This window comes from Lathamus discolor, chromosome 20, assembly GCF_037157495.1.
Source record: "Lathamus discolor isolate bLatDis1 chromosome 20, bLatDis1.hap1, whole genome shotgun sequence".
Classification (NCBI taxonomy): domain Eukaryota; kingdom Metazoa; phylum Chordata; class Aves; order Psittaciformes; family Psittacidae; genus Lathamus; species Lathamus discolor.
This window is the reverse complement of record NC_088903.1, coordinates 3,172,871-3,186,206: the sequence shown is the minus strand read 5'-3', so window position 1 is coordinate 3,186,206 and position 13,336 is coordinate 3,172,871. Positions and strand designations below refer to the sequence as shown.

The 13,336-nt window shown below is 56.2% G+C and overlaps 1 protein-coding gene across 1 annotated transcript in view; it reads right to left on the bottom strand.

Moving 5' to 3' along the window:
• SRCIN1 (SRC kinase signaling inhibitor 1) overlaps positions 1–13,336 on the bottom strand; it is a 98,452-nt gene that overhangs the window by 65,240 nt on the left and 19,876 nt on the right. The window contains exon 2 of the mRNA XM_065699503.1: positions 12,985–13,135. Within this exon, the coding sequence (XP_065555575.1) occupies positions 12,985–13,135 (151 nt within the window). The remainder of the gene's footprint in view (positions 1–12,984; positions 13,136–13,336) is intronic.

Genomic DNA, 13,336 nt, shown 5'->3' with positions numbered 1-13,336 from the left:
CATCAATTCCATGGGAATTTGGCTGCGGCACTGAGCCTGGATCCAACTGGAGAGGAAACCCAGTGCAGCCCCTTCCTCCCTCCACATCACTGGATTCCCCTCAGCATTTTCATCTCTTTTGCCTCCTTCCTTCCCTAATTGCACCATGGGGCTTAGAAAGGACCAGGCGGATCCTACACTGGGAAATGCATCCTGCAGAAATCCCACTCCACCTCTCCATCCCTCTCTCCCACTCCCACAACAGCTCCCTCTGAGCTCAGCTGGGAACAGGATTGGAGCCTCTGTCTTTCCGCGCTGGGTCCCAGTTCTGCTCCAAATATCCCATCACAAAAGAAAACCACAGAAACCAGAGCAGATGCCACAACCACTTCTCAAACCCATCTCTCTGGAAGTCAAGCTGCTGCGCTGGGAGTTGCCGCATCCCTTCCCCACCTTGGGTATCCGTGTATCCCATGGGAAATCAAGGCCATTAATGGGAGCCACTGACCATAAGATTTTGATGCCCATAACCCCAGGGTGCTCACAGGGAAAATGCCAGGGAACAGGGACATCAGCAGCCTCACGCTGTTTCCCATCACTGTGGCTTGCAGAGCTTGTGGGGCAGCAAGACCCAGGCCGGGGGCTGAGCCATGATGCTCCGTGAGGCTGCAGCTCCAGAGCAAGGGAAAGGCACGAGATGCCCAGGCTGGCTGCAGGACAGGAGCCATAAATCTGGGCAGCTCTTGAAACATGGAGGCTTTTAACAGGCTGTAATTGAAATATATAAACTTGAGGTGGAGGAGATCCAACAACGCCAGCCAAAGAGGTTGTGCACAGGCTTGGCTGGAGCTGAGGGCAGAGAGCACCCATGGGTGAGGAGGATGGAGCCCTTACCTCCACCCACAACCATGGCCCATCCTCCTCCAGGTGCCCTGTTCCAAGGGCTGAGACACCATGGGGTGACCTGAGCAAGGGGCTATGGCGTGGGACTGGAAAAGAAGCTGCTTCCTGACTCTCCTTCCCTAGAGATGCTGGAAAACTGGTTCCCAGTTGGAACTGGAGTGCAGGCGCTACGTTTCCCCCAGCCGGAGCTCTTCGTTATGCTAGAAACCCAAATGCATCATCTGCCTTCACCCTCCTCCCTTTGCAATCAGAACATTTCAGCACGGGGGTGAGGGGAAAACAAACAAACCAGAAGTGTTCATCCCCCCCTCCTTTCCTCTTCCTCCCGCCCCCACCAGCCCTCTCCATCAGCCCTTCTGCTGGAGATGAATTTAAGAAAAGGGGAAAAAAAAAAAAAAAAAAAACCACCCTAAAAAATCTTCATTTGCATTCATTCTGAAAGTGGAAACCAGGCAGGGGGAGGGAGAAAATAAAAACAGCTGACAGCCAACTTTTATTATCCCCATTGGGCGGCGAGGAGCAAATCAGTGATTTTTTACCAAGCATTGAAGCTCCGGGTGCCTCTTTGAGCCTTGGTGCACCTGCAGCTTGGCACTGCCAGGAGGGGGGTTAACAAGGACCTTCGATGGGGAACAAGCACAGCTGATGGGGAACAGCACCCAGCTCGAGCTGAAGATGCTCACGGGGGTGAGCTGGGGCCAGCCAGCATCCTCCTGCCTTGCTGCGGCTGCTGGAGATGGAGCCAGGCCTATGGGCAAGACCCACTCGCATGGACCCATTATGGGCTCCAGACCCACTCAAATGGACCCGTGGTGGGCTCCAGACCTGCCCAGGTGATGCTAACAGGGTTGCTGGCTGCTTTTTGAAGCCAGTAATTCTGCAGAGCTTGGCCAAGCAGCTTCTACACCCGTGGGACCTGAGACCTAGCATCCCTCGCCTCACCCACCTAGAGGTGTTTTAGCAGTAATAATTATGGTCATCAAACCTGGTTGGGACAGAGCCCACCGAGCAAAGCACTGGTGATGGAAGAACTTCAGAGCCACAGAGCTGGCACAAAAGGGAGATCTGTGTCCTTCTCATAGCTCCTCACCCAGCCCCATGGCAGTGGTGCCCCAGGGCCGTGGGTGCTGGTCCCCATCACACTGCTTTACTGAAGCTCCAGCACCTCCAAGCCAAGAGCTGCAGTGCTGGAGCAAGCAGCAGTTTGTGCTTCATAAATCACAAGTAGCAGCAAGCAGGGGATGCTACCCCAGCACTGGGAGCAGAGCAACATCATGGGGAAGTGATTCCCCCCAGGAGCGGGGCCTGCGGCACAGCATCCTTCCTCCTCCCTGTTTGCACCCTGCAGCTTCCCAGTGCTCAGTTCAAACCCCACTCCACTGCACCCTCGAGCCTCTCCCAAACACCTCTCCATGCTTGCAGCCTCCCTCTTTTCTCCCCAAAACGTTAACAGCAGGAGCCTCAGCACCACTTATCCACACACACAGCACCCTGGGGATACCCAGACCCCTTCACCTCCTCTTTTAACCCACCACATCCAGCTCACCCTCTCACTAGGTACCCAGCCCTGGCTGTGTGGGGATGCTCCCTGCAGCCCTGGGCCACTCTCCAGTCTGTGGGACATCACTCGCACGCATCCATGCGTGCCAGGCATGTCCCTGGGGCGCAGAGGCAGCCACCGTGCACCCAGCTGGGATCGATGTGTGGCAACCAGAGGAATCAATGCCTATAATTAAACCCTGCACTGCTGGGCTGCATCCCTCCTGCTCTGCTCCCCCCAGCAGGCGCTGCTGTGGGGTCTTTCAGCCCCACAGCAGCGGTCCGTGGGGAACGATGCTCTCAGCCAGTGCCAAGGGAGCACCCACTTGGGTCCCTGCAGCAGCGAAGGGCACCCAGGGCCTCCTGCTCCCATAGCGAGACTTTGGTATGGGGAATTTCTTGGTGGAGAAAGAAAGCAGAGGCAGGCAGGGGTGGGTGTTTCCCACCAGGCTGGGCCTTTGCTGTGAGGATGATGCTGTGAGGAACAAGGGAAGGGAAGGAGAGAGGAGGAGGAGGAGGATGTGGAGTGACAGAGGTGCCCTCCCTGCATGGAATAGGGTCATGCCCCAGGCAAAACACATGCAGAGAGGGGCCTTTATCCTCCTTCCCCAAAAGGGAAAACCTACATTTTGGGGGAACTGTGCAGCTTTCCTGCGTGGGGAGCCAGGACTGAGCCTGGCACTGATGCTTCCCTCCCAGTCCAGTGCAATCGCCACACCAGTTCTCAGCATCACCCCCCTTTGTTCCCCCCCCACCGCATTCCAGCCCAGCTCCCCGCGATCAGGATGAGCATCTCCCAGAGCATCACCCAGAGTACAAGCAGGACATTCCAGCTAAAACCAAACGGGGTGAGCACCACTCCCTGCCCATCCTGCTGGGAGGGGAGGGACAGCTCCTGACAAAGACTAAAGCTCCCTTCATACAAATGCGCCAGCCCTGGAGCTGCCAGGGCCTGTAGGTGCTCACTCACCCCCCCAAAACACCCACCCGGTCCCTCCCCATCGGGCTGGTCACAGCCCACCAACAGCTCCCTGGGGGAACCATTTCAGCTGCTGGTGGGGGGTAATTAGCACATTGGTGATGTATTCCTCATTCAAATGAGGGAAGAGCCACCATGGGGCTTTGGGCAGCTTTGGGGGGGGGGGGGGGGAGGCATTCCTCCGCCCTGGGCTGGGTTTGCTGAGGAGGGGGGGATCCTAACCAGCAGCCCCCACACCAACAGCTGGACCCAGGCAGAGCTTGAGCAAGTTTGGGGGTCCTATTTAGCAACAGGGAAGGGTTGAATTCCCTGCCTGATATTGGGGTAACGGACACCCACCCACCCTGGACCAGCCGAGCCGAGGGACCCCTTCCATCCCTAAGCAAGAGGTGTCTGGATGTGACCCCCTTCCCACCCCAAGATGCCCACAAAGGGGTGCAGCTCCCAAGGGCCCCACTCCGCAGGCGCATTCCCAAGGCTAAGCACAGACAAACCCAACTTCCCTGGGAGTTGGGTGCTGGTACCCACGCAGCAGCGGGTGGGTGGGCGCGGAGGCTGAAGCATCACCACTCCCCAGCCTGGCTCACCACAGCCAGGGCGAAGAACACAGAGAGAACAAAGAGGGGAGAGGCTGCTGGGTGCTCCCGACAGCGAGGGCAGACAAAGGGACCCCCGACAGCATCCCTGTCACCCGCCGGGGCTGGGCAGCTCCTGTGTGACACAGGGAGGGGGGAGCGGACCTGTTAGCCCCATCCACGCAGGGAGCAGCTGCCTGTGGCACAGGGCAGGGAGCCTTTGGAGTTATTTTAAGTTTCCCTCCCCAGCGCCTCTCCCCACACCCAAACCCAGGTATTTTTCCTCCTCCTGCAAGGATGCTGAGAAAGGGGCAACCTGCAGCCCTACGGCTCATCCTGCCCTTTGTGTCTCAGCAGCAGCTGGAGAGGAACAAAAAAAGGGAGAAAGCAGGTAGGAGAGCACCCGCAGCCTCCCTCCTCCTCACCCATCTGTCTCCACAAGCTCACAGAGAAAGGAAATCCAGAGCTTGGCAGCATCCAGCCCGGCTCGGTCAGCAAAACATCGTGTTTAATGCACAGCGCTGCAACAACGGAGCCGGAGCAGCCATCGGCACAATAACGGGTTTCTTCGAGCATCCCCGGTGAGCCCCCGCCCCCAAGCACCCCATTGCTCCAGCTCCCTGCACCGGTGCTTCTAGGACAGTGGCTCTCCAGCTACTTTATCCCTCCAGAACCAGGCAGCCCCAACAACGAACCAACCCCGAGCAGCAGCATCACCACCAGCACCAGCTCAGCATCCCCCCAGCCCATCGGTCCGCGGCGCAGGGGGAGCCTCCAGGCAAGGCACCGCATCCCCAGTGCAGCCCCATCCCGACACACACCCCTCCGGAGCATCACCGCCTTCACGCACACCCTTCCACCAGGGTACCAATTCACCACCAGCAAACTCCAGGGCTAATTCTTTCCCCCACCCTGGGCATCAGCGATGCTGCCCCGGTTGAGATGGAGGGAGGAGGCAAAAAAACCAACACGAATAAAAAAAATACCTGCTACTTAAGAATGGATGCACATAGTGAGAGTGACATGCCTTGAGAGGGTGTATTCCCCATTCCTGCTCTGCTTGCTCGCCTGCTTTTTCCTTTCCTTTCTCTCCGAGAGGGGCTCAGGCCCGAGCGAGCATGGGAGACGGAGGCAGGAGCGCGAGCGAGCGGGAGCGAGCGCGGAGGGATGCGCGTGGGAGCGCGCAGCTCGGGATGTACAAAGGAACAAATGGGAAAAACACATTAGCTCATGAGAGATTAATGTGCGGGGAGACGGCTCCCCCTCTCCGCTCCCTCTTAAAGGCCCCTACGTTTTATTCGGTGATAGGTGGCTAGATCAAATGCCAGGAGCAATCCGGGGCCGGTGGCAAGATACCCCGGTGTGCCGTCGCTCACCGACAAGCGGAGGAGGCAGCCGGACCCATGGGGGATGCACAGGAGAGGCAGCTCTGGGTGATGTGCAGGAGGAGCATCCCTAAGGTGTTCTATTCATTATATACCTCGAAAGCGGATGGCAAAATAGAGTCTGCACATCCCTAGGGAGAGGGTGGGGTGGGTGGCATCGTGCCTGGGCAATGGGATTGATTTGTGGTAAAGGTAGGACATGGGAAATGAAGCCAAACGGGTGGTGGAAGTGCTGGCAGCAGAGGAATGACCATACCTGGCCCTGTGAGACTCCCAGCTATCACAGTGCCACAGCCTGTCCATCGTGTGGCACCTGCACAAGCAGAAGGCAAAGAGCAGTGATGGCATCAGGGCACCTTCACCAAGGCTCCATCTCCCCCTGGCAGTGCCCACCATGGTGGAGACCCAGCCACAGGCTCCAAGAGAGAGGAGAGCAGCAGCGTGATGGGTACATAAAAGTGCCCCCCCGACTGGTACCTCACCCCCGTTTGGCACCTCCTTGCCAAGAGATACAAACCCAAGGTCCCACCAGGGAGAAAGGGGAGGGATAGGGGAGGAAAAACTAAACAAGCATCCTCTTTGTCTTGCGCTATTTCGCAGGAGCAGCACGAGGGGCTCGCAGGATTCCTACCTTTCCTTCCAGACCAGTGCTGCTCCCATCCCTGTGGGGTGCTGAGCCCACCAGCACCTCCCCAGCATGGGGAAAGGGAGGTGGAAGAGACACCAGCTCACACCAGCCCCATGCTCCCTGCAGCGCTGCATTAGCTGCTGCCCAGCGGCACGGGGAGTGCGGCAACGTTGGCTCCATTAGAGAACATCCGTGGGGCAAAAGCCTTTTCCAGCACCAGTGAAGTGCATCTTGATGCGGTTGATGTGCTCCTGACAGCAGGACGCCCCAGCACGCATGGCCAGGGGGGACTGGGGCATCCCAGGGCTCCACTGCAATGCGCTGCACCCCAGCAGGCTGGTCCTATGCTCCCCATCACCTCCCAGTGCGCCCCATCACCATCATGCACACCTGCAACTGCATCTTGATGGGAGAAGGGGAAAGGGCAGTTCTGCCTGCTGGGGGTGCGGGTTAGGGAGAGAAAAGTGATGAATGAAACATGGGGATGGAAAGAGTTGCTGTTAGACCTGGGAGCACTTCAGAGCTGTAATAAGAGGTGAAGTGCTTGTAACTCCGAGTGAAATCCCCCCCAGCCTGTGTCTTGCTGGTAGGCAGATTAAGAGGAGCTGAAGTTCCCCACGGCATTAAAACAGTCTCCGGTTTAATACCAAATCCTAATCTGCTGCTTTCTAAGAGCTGCCACCAGGAAAGTCTGAACCTTGCTGTGCCCGAGGGGAGCGTGATCACCCCATGGGGCCACCCCACACCTCCCAAACCAAAGGACATAACCTTCATGGGACAGATCCCGCTGTCCCTGGGGGCTCTGGGGTTTTCCATACAACGGCTTTACTTTATATGGAGCATCAGGTGGGAAATTCAAGGAGACAGGGTGTCAACCGTTCCCTCCTAGGAATGGGAGCCAACCTGGCCGCCATGGAGCAGATGGGAAGCATTTTGGGGTATCCGGGATGGACATAAAACTGTGCAGCTGGGAAGGGCCAGAACAACCCAACCCAAGCCTAGCGATGCTGTGACAGCTTCCTGGTGCCACCAGGCATTTGGCAGGGGGGCCCTGCTTGCGGAGAGGCAGGGGTTTTGATCACAGCAGATCCAAGCGAGGCGGTGAAACGTCTCTGAATGAGCTGAAACGCAGCCTAATCGGCACATCTATTTCCTAACAAGTTACATATTCCCTTCAGAGCTCCAGTCATTTCAAAAACACATTAAGGAGAAATATTTGAAAGCTAAAAATGTATTAAACAAGCACTTCATCCTCATCAGCAGAGGGGTTATGGACCTTTGCTGGTCTCCTTCCAATAACCTTGCATGCAAGATACCACGAGGCAATCTCCTGCTTTCAAAACCCCATTAAAAACACGTGCACAAGAGGCCGGTCCTGGGGACACGGTGGGGTTGTCACCCCCCAAGTGCCTCTGTTGGGGGGTGGCAGGGCAGGGCAGTCATGTCCCCAGGGGCTCCCCTATGGAAGTCAATGCAGTGGGCTGGGGACACGAGCCGGATCCACCCAAAGTCATGGGAGTGACCCGAAAACATCCAAGGTTTCATGGAAGAAAGTCAACCGGGAGCACAAGTCTGTTTGTTTCTGAGGCTTTGCGGAAGGGGAAAGGAGAGGGAAGGTCCTGCAGGCACCAAGAGAGAGGAATTTAATGTGGCTTTCCATGTGCGGAGCCACAACACACCAGGAGCTGGCACTCCAGCAGAAGAGCCAACACCTCGGACCCACACAAGAGCTGAGGGAATGGGATCGCATAGGGGCTGGGTCTTCCCAAACACCCCCACTGCAGAGACCTGCATCCTTTCCCTTCCCAATAAAGGATGAAAAGAGGCTCCTCGACCTCCTGCTCTCCCCATCTCGGCTGCTGTTTCATCCTCCCATCCCCAAACCCCCTCAGCCCTGCAGAAAGGGCTCAAGACCCCTTCACCGCTGGGCTGGACATGGAGAAAATTGAGCTTCAGCTCTCAATTATTTATCATCCATTTCTTTTGTTGCCTCACTTGCCTTTGAAAGGCCTTCACAGCACCCGCCACACGTGAGACTTGGGTGCTCCTTGTCTTTAGTCAGCCCTCCCCAAACACACACAAAACCATCCTCATCCTCTCTCCTCTGCTGGGCAGCCCAAGCTGGCCAGAGCAGTTCACCCCTGCAGTGGCTGAGCAGGGTTCTGGGGACCAGGAGCTCCTGCCACAGATGGATGAGGGTCAGCACCCAGCTGGATCAAACCACCCTGAAGACCCAGTAACCCAGAACCTTACTACCATGAGGCTAATAGGATGCTCTAATTAGCCCTGCAACATCCCTCCTCTTGGTCTCAGGAAACTCCCCCAGCAATAAGCTCCATTCAATCTCTGCAGCCATCAAAAAGGGTCTGATTCTGCCACCCACCTCACTGGGGAGTCTCATCCCCATTAACAGGGTACTTCACACCAGACAGTGCTAAGCTTGCCCCCTCCTCCCCTAGAAACATAAATAAGCCCCAGGTTCTCTATAAAAGCTCCGCCCAAGGCAAGAACCCAGGGCTCGGGAGAGGCTGGAAGTGGACCTCTTGATGGGAGCATTGGTGTGAGCATCACCTGAGCCTGTGTCAGCACAGGATGGGTTGCTCTGAGCTCATCCCCGACATTAACAGCAGCTATTGATGCTCTGTGTGTGGCACCTTAGTCCAAAAACCCCCCCAAAGGGTTTAGGCTCTATCCATAGAGATTTAGTGGGTGAAACCCTGTTCATCCCATGTGCAATCCCTGCAGACCCATCCCAAAAGCAGGAGAGGGGCAGGAGCAAAATGAGACCACTATGGCTCAGCCCTGCTCCCCAGCACCATCCCTCTCCCTTCCCCACCTCAGCAGGGAGACTTGGAAGCAAAGCTGAGCATCTGAAGCACCAGAGTCTGCCTTGCTCATGCGTTTAATATAGCTTCACACGGAGCCATCCCACACACATCTGTCCCCTCGGCGTTCACCCGCATGCCCAGCCCCTGCCCACATTGGCCACACGTTTCCATTTATACTGCACCCAGTCACGCAGCTCGGTCCTGCCACACGCAGAGATTGGGGACGTGCCTTTGCCATTCCCCCCCCATCCAGACACGCTCCATCTTCTTCCCAAAGCCACCTGGAAGGCTGAAGGAAGCCTTTATATCCTCTTTGAGCACCACCAACCAATCCCTTTCCTCCTAAACCCCCACTCTCGTGCCTGCAATGCCCAGATTTCCCACTTCTGAGCAGCCCCGCACCTATAATGCTACATCCTCTAACTATGATCCACGTTATTCCTTCCCCAAATGTAAAACCAGGAAAACAGAGCAGAGGAAGTGGCGTTGCCACATCCCTGCTCTGCCCCAACTGCCTCAGCCCATGGAAACCTCCCTTTGGGAGGGCAAGGAAGAGGCTGGAGTGCTCCAGAAACGAGCTTGGGCAAGCAATAAAAGGTATCTAGAAGACAGGAAATACTGCAGGGCTGGAATGAATCCCCAGCATTCCCACCCAGGGATAAAGCTGGGAGGAGCTGGCTGCCCACATTCCCAGTGACTGGTGAGGGCTTAGGAACAGTTAAATAATATATGGATTGGCAGATGCTTATCAGCAAAGCCACCACCACGGATAGATTTTGTTGTCTCAGGAAGGGGCCCTTTGCTGCCCGCATGTCCCTTCCCATCTGGAGCACGTGAGGAAGCCGACAGTCCTTCTCGGAGCCTGTCCATGCCTGATTTCCACTGGGAATGGGTCTGTGAAGCTCACGTCTGCACAGCAAGCTCCAAAGACAGAGTGATCCCTGTCTCCCAGCCCTCCCGCAGCAAATCCAGGAGCGTGGATGGGGACAACCACCCCATCCTCCACGGAGGCAGGTGATGGAAGGAGGTGACAACCTCTAATTGCAGCAGCTTGAAGGAAAAGGGTTGAAACCAGAGAAGTTCAAACAACAAAGGAGAGCAGAGGCCTTGGTCGGGGCGTTTGGACTCAGCTTGTTTCTTAGGAAAGGAAAAGAGCTCCAGCCCTAATGTGGCCACCCAAATGCAAAGGTCTGAGCCGGGTCCTCACTCACCCACAGTCACACTGGCATCAAGGCTGACCCGCAGCAGCTGTACCTATCGCTGCACATCTGGATCGCATGTCTGCATCCGCAGGGATTGCCCCGGGTAGTGACAGCTCTGCATCAATACCCAGCGCCATCACACCACTAAAGTCAGCCGGTGGCTGGAGCTGAGCCGCTGGGAGCTGGACCAGAGCTGTGAAGGGGATGCTGCATCTCACGCGCCCTGGGATGCAGGATGGCAGAGGCCATGCAGGCGCGAGGCTCCTGGGGTGATGTGCTCCAGCAGCACCTCCCTGCCCTGCCGTTATCCACTGCTTTCCTTTGGGCGTTGGGAAGAGGAAAAGTCTCCATGGCAACCGAGGACAGATGTGACCATGACACGTTTTGGGGCTGAGCAAGGCACCCATGTACCAGGCAGACCGCAAAGCACCTGCAAGACCTTCCTTGCATCACTCACACAAGGAGGGCTGACCTATACCTGCCCAAATTTCACTGCGGGGAACCTGGGAGAGCTCACACAAGGGAACTGAGGCTGGATCCCAACTCCTAATCCCCAGCCCAGTCTCTCCAGCTCAACCAGGATATTTGGGCTGCCCCCACGGATTTGCCAGGAAAGGCTGCAAGGAGGAGGGTGGGATGTGCTGTGAATTGCACCAAGTCTGGAGGCTGTGGCCAGCTCCCTGGGTTAGCATTGAAGAGGAGGTTCTAGCTTTCACCAGCCCATAGCCAGGTTTCTCTCCACAAGTGCTGTGTCGGCAAGGAATTGTTGATGCATAATGTATGGACATCCGAGCAGGAGGGGGATGGAGGGAGCAGGAGAGCAAGAAAAGACGAGGAGAAGGAAAAGAGGTTGAGGGAGTCAGGTCCGCTCCCTCTTCAGCCCAGATTTGGCACCTTTCTCTGCTATGTGTGGACCCTTTGTCCCCTAAAGCCTCACAAAAGTCCCTGCTCTATGGGATGTTCAGCCACAATTAGCGCTGTCCCAGAGCCTGGCCATTGCCTGGGGACAGTCCTCAGGGGCCACTGGGCAGACCTGTGCCCAGGACAAACAGCTCTGCATCCTCACAGGAGCCATCCGAGCCTCCCTTCTCCCTACAGAGCCACCCCAGCAACCACACACCCTCTCCAGGGGAAGACAAGCCGGATGCTTTACAAGGCTTGTGTTCTCCCTGCAGCTTTAAGAGGATTTCCTCGTCCCAAGGAGCAGCTTTGCTGATTGCAGCGATGACCGATATTTCCTCTCACCAGGCAAGAAATCCTGCACTGACCCCCGCCTTAGGAACCCTGGGGGGAGCACAGGCTTGGAGCTCACCATGCTCCACCTTTCCCTTTACTGCTAAGGATACCACCAGCCCTGCCTCTACCAGACCCCCCGGTAGACCCAGCGTAGGTGGCAATGGCAGGGCCTTCCATTGAACAGAGAGAATAAAGCCCTCTGAACCAAGCCAGCCATGGCCTTAGGATGATGTTGGGGATGTAGCAGCAGCCAAGAGGTCAGTGGAGGCTGGAAAACCTGGCCAGGCCATAGCGCAGGATGTCCCCACACCCTGCAGAGCCATGCACCGCCCTCATCCCAACAAGGACACGTTAGTATGGACGATGGAAATCACTTCGGTTCACCAGTATCTTACTAGTCCCCAGGGTTTAGTGAAGGTTGTGGGAAACAGGAGCCATCCGGAAGCCCATAGAAGGCTATGGGGGTTTCTCCAGAGCCTTGGGGCATCTCAGGAGAAAGCCCAGGTGTTTGCCGGGACGTTCAGCAATGGGACAAGGGAGATGAGTGATCACAGGCTGATCACAGGCAGATGCTGACAGTTAAAAGGGAAGGAGACGTGCTGGGGCAAGCAGGGAGAGGTCGTAGAAGGGCAGGAGAGCAAAAAACAGCAGCTGATTTATTAAACCTGTTTTGTGTTGGGAGGAGGAAGGGCAGCAGAGAGGAGCAAAGGGAAGAGCAAATCCATCAGACCTGAAGAGCCGCATCCACAGCAGCGTCCAGCATGGGGCAAAGCAGCATTAGTCAAGGTCGAGAGCAGCCCTGCGGTGCTGGAGACAGGAGCAGAGGAGATGCCAGCGATGGGCTGGAGAAGGGACTGCGAAGAGCAGAGTTTGGGCAATATCCGGTGCCAAAAATAAAGGGACTGTTAGGATTAAGACACTGTGGAAGGAGAAAAGCAAGGAGAGAGCTGAGTCACAGCTAACACCTCGCTCATGGGTGAATGCCACAGCCCAGGCAGAGCAGCGCTGTCTGCAGCAGCCAAGAAAGAGAAGGAAAAGGGTAGGGGAGAAGACTCAAAGACAGGGATTAAATGTTATTTAGCATGGCTGTGCTTGAGCTGATGGCTAGACAGCCACCAGGAGACAGCACAGAGGCAGTCCTGAGGCGTTAGCAGAGATAGAGCGAGCTCACAGGCTCCCCGTGCCCCAAAGTAACAGCAAGCGATGGAGAAGGAATCGAATTGGGGCCAGCAATAACTTTGATTCCTCCAGGTCCTCACTCTCCTGAAGCAGAATTGTCTCTGCTTCAAGCAAGAGGGTCCTTGTGCTGCCCATGACACCCAGGGTACAAAGAGGAGCTTGCCCTGGGTGGGAGGATGTGTGTGAATGCTGCCCTGCACAGGGCAGCCACGCTGGGAGGTGGAAATGTCTAAAAAGAGTGAGTTTGAAGGCTATTTCTGCAGCAGAAAGAACCAGAAATCTGGGTCAGAAGGGATAGGAGATGTGTCAGTGGTTTGCTAGACGGTTCTCCAGACTTAGAGGATGAGCTCCCCAATGCCAGCAGCTCAATCATGCTCCAATCAGAGTCAGGGACTTGGTACCATTTCCAGCAACACCCCAGGACTGCAAAGCACATGGTGTTAAGGAGCTTACAGGGATCTGCCTTTCCATATGGGTTAACAGAGCCATGCTCAGGTCGATGCCGAAGCGTGCCTGCAGCCTGCTTTCCCCCAGCACCGTGCTGTGCTCACCCCAGGAGGGCCGGCGATGGGAGGCAGTTTGGGATGACGTGCTCCACAGCGATCGATGAGCAACGGGAGCATCGCACGAAGTTTCCTTCTTGCTTCCCACTGACTCACTGATCCGGGCTTGGCAATTCAGAGATTGTTGATTCTCTCTCTCCTGTCACACAGAAAAAGAAGGATTTTTGGCAAAGATTTCGAGAAAACTTGGGTTCATATCAGTGCAAATGAGGAAAACTTTTGAGAAGTCTGAAATGCGCAAGGTGGGGAAAAGCTTTTCCTGAAAAGCTAAAGCTGGCGACTGCGGCTCTCCTCTTCCCTATGAAGGCGGCAGCATCTTCCTGTGCTCATGGCGCTTTCT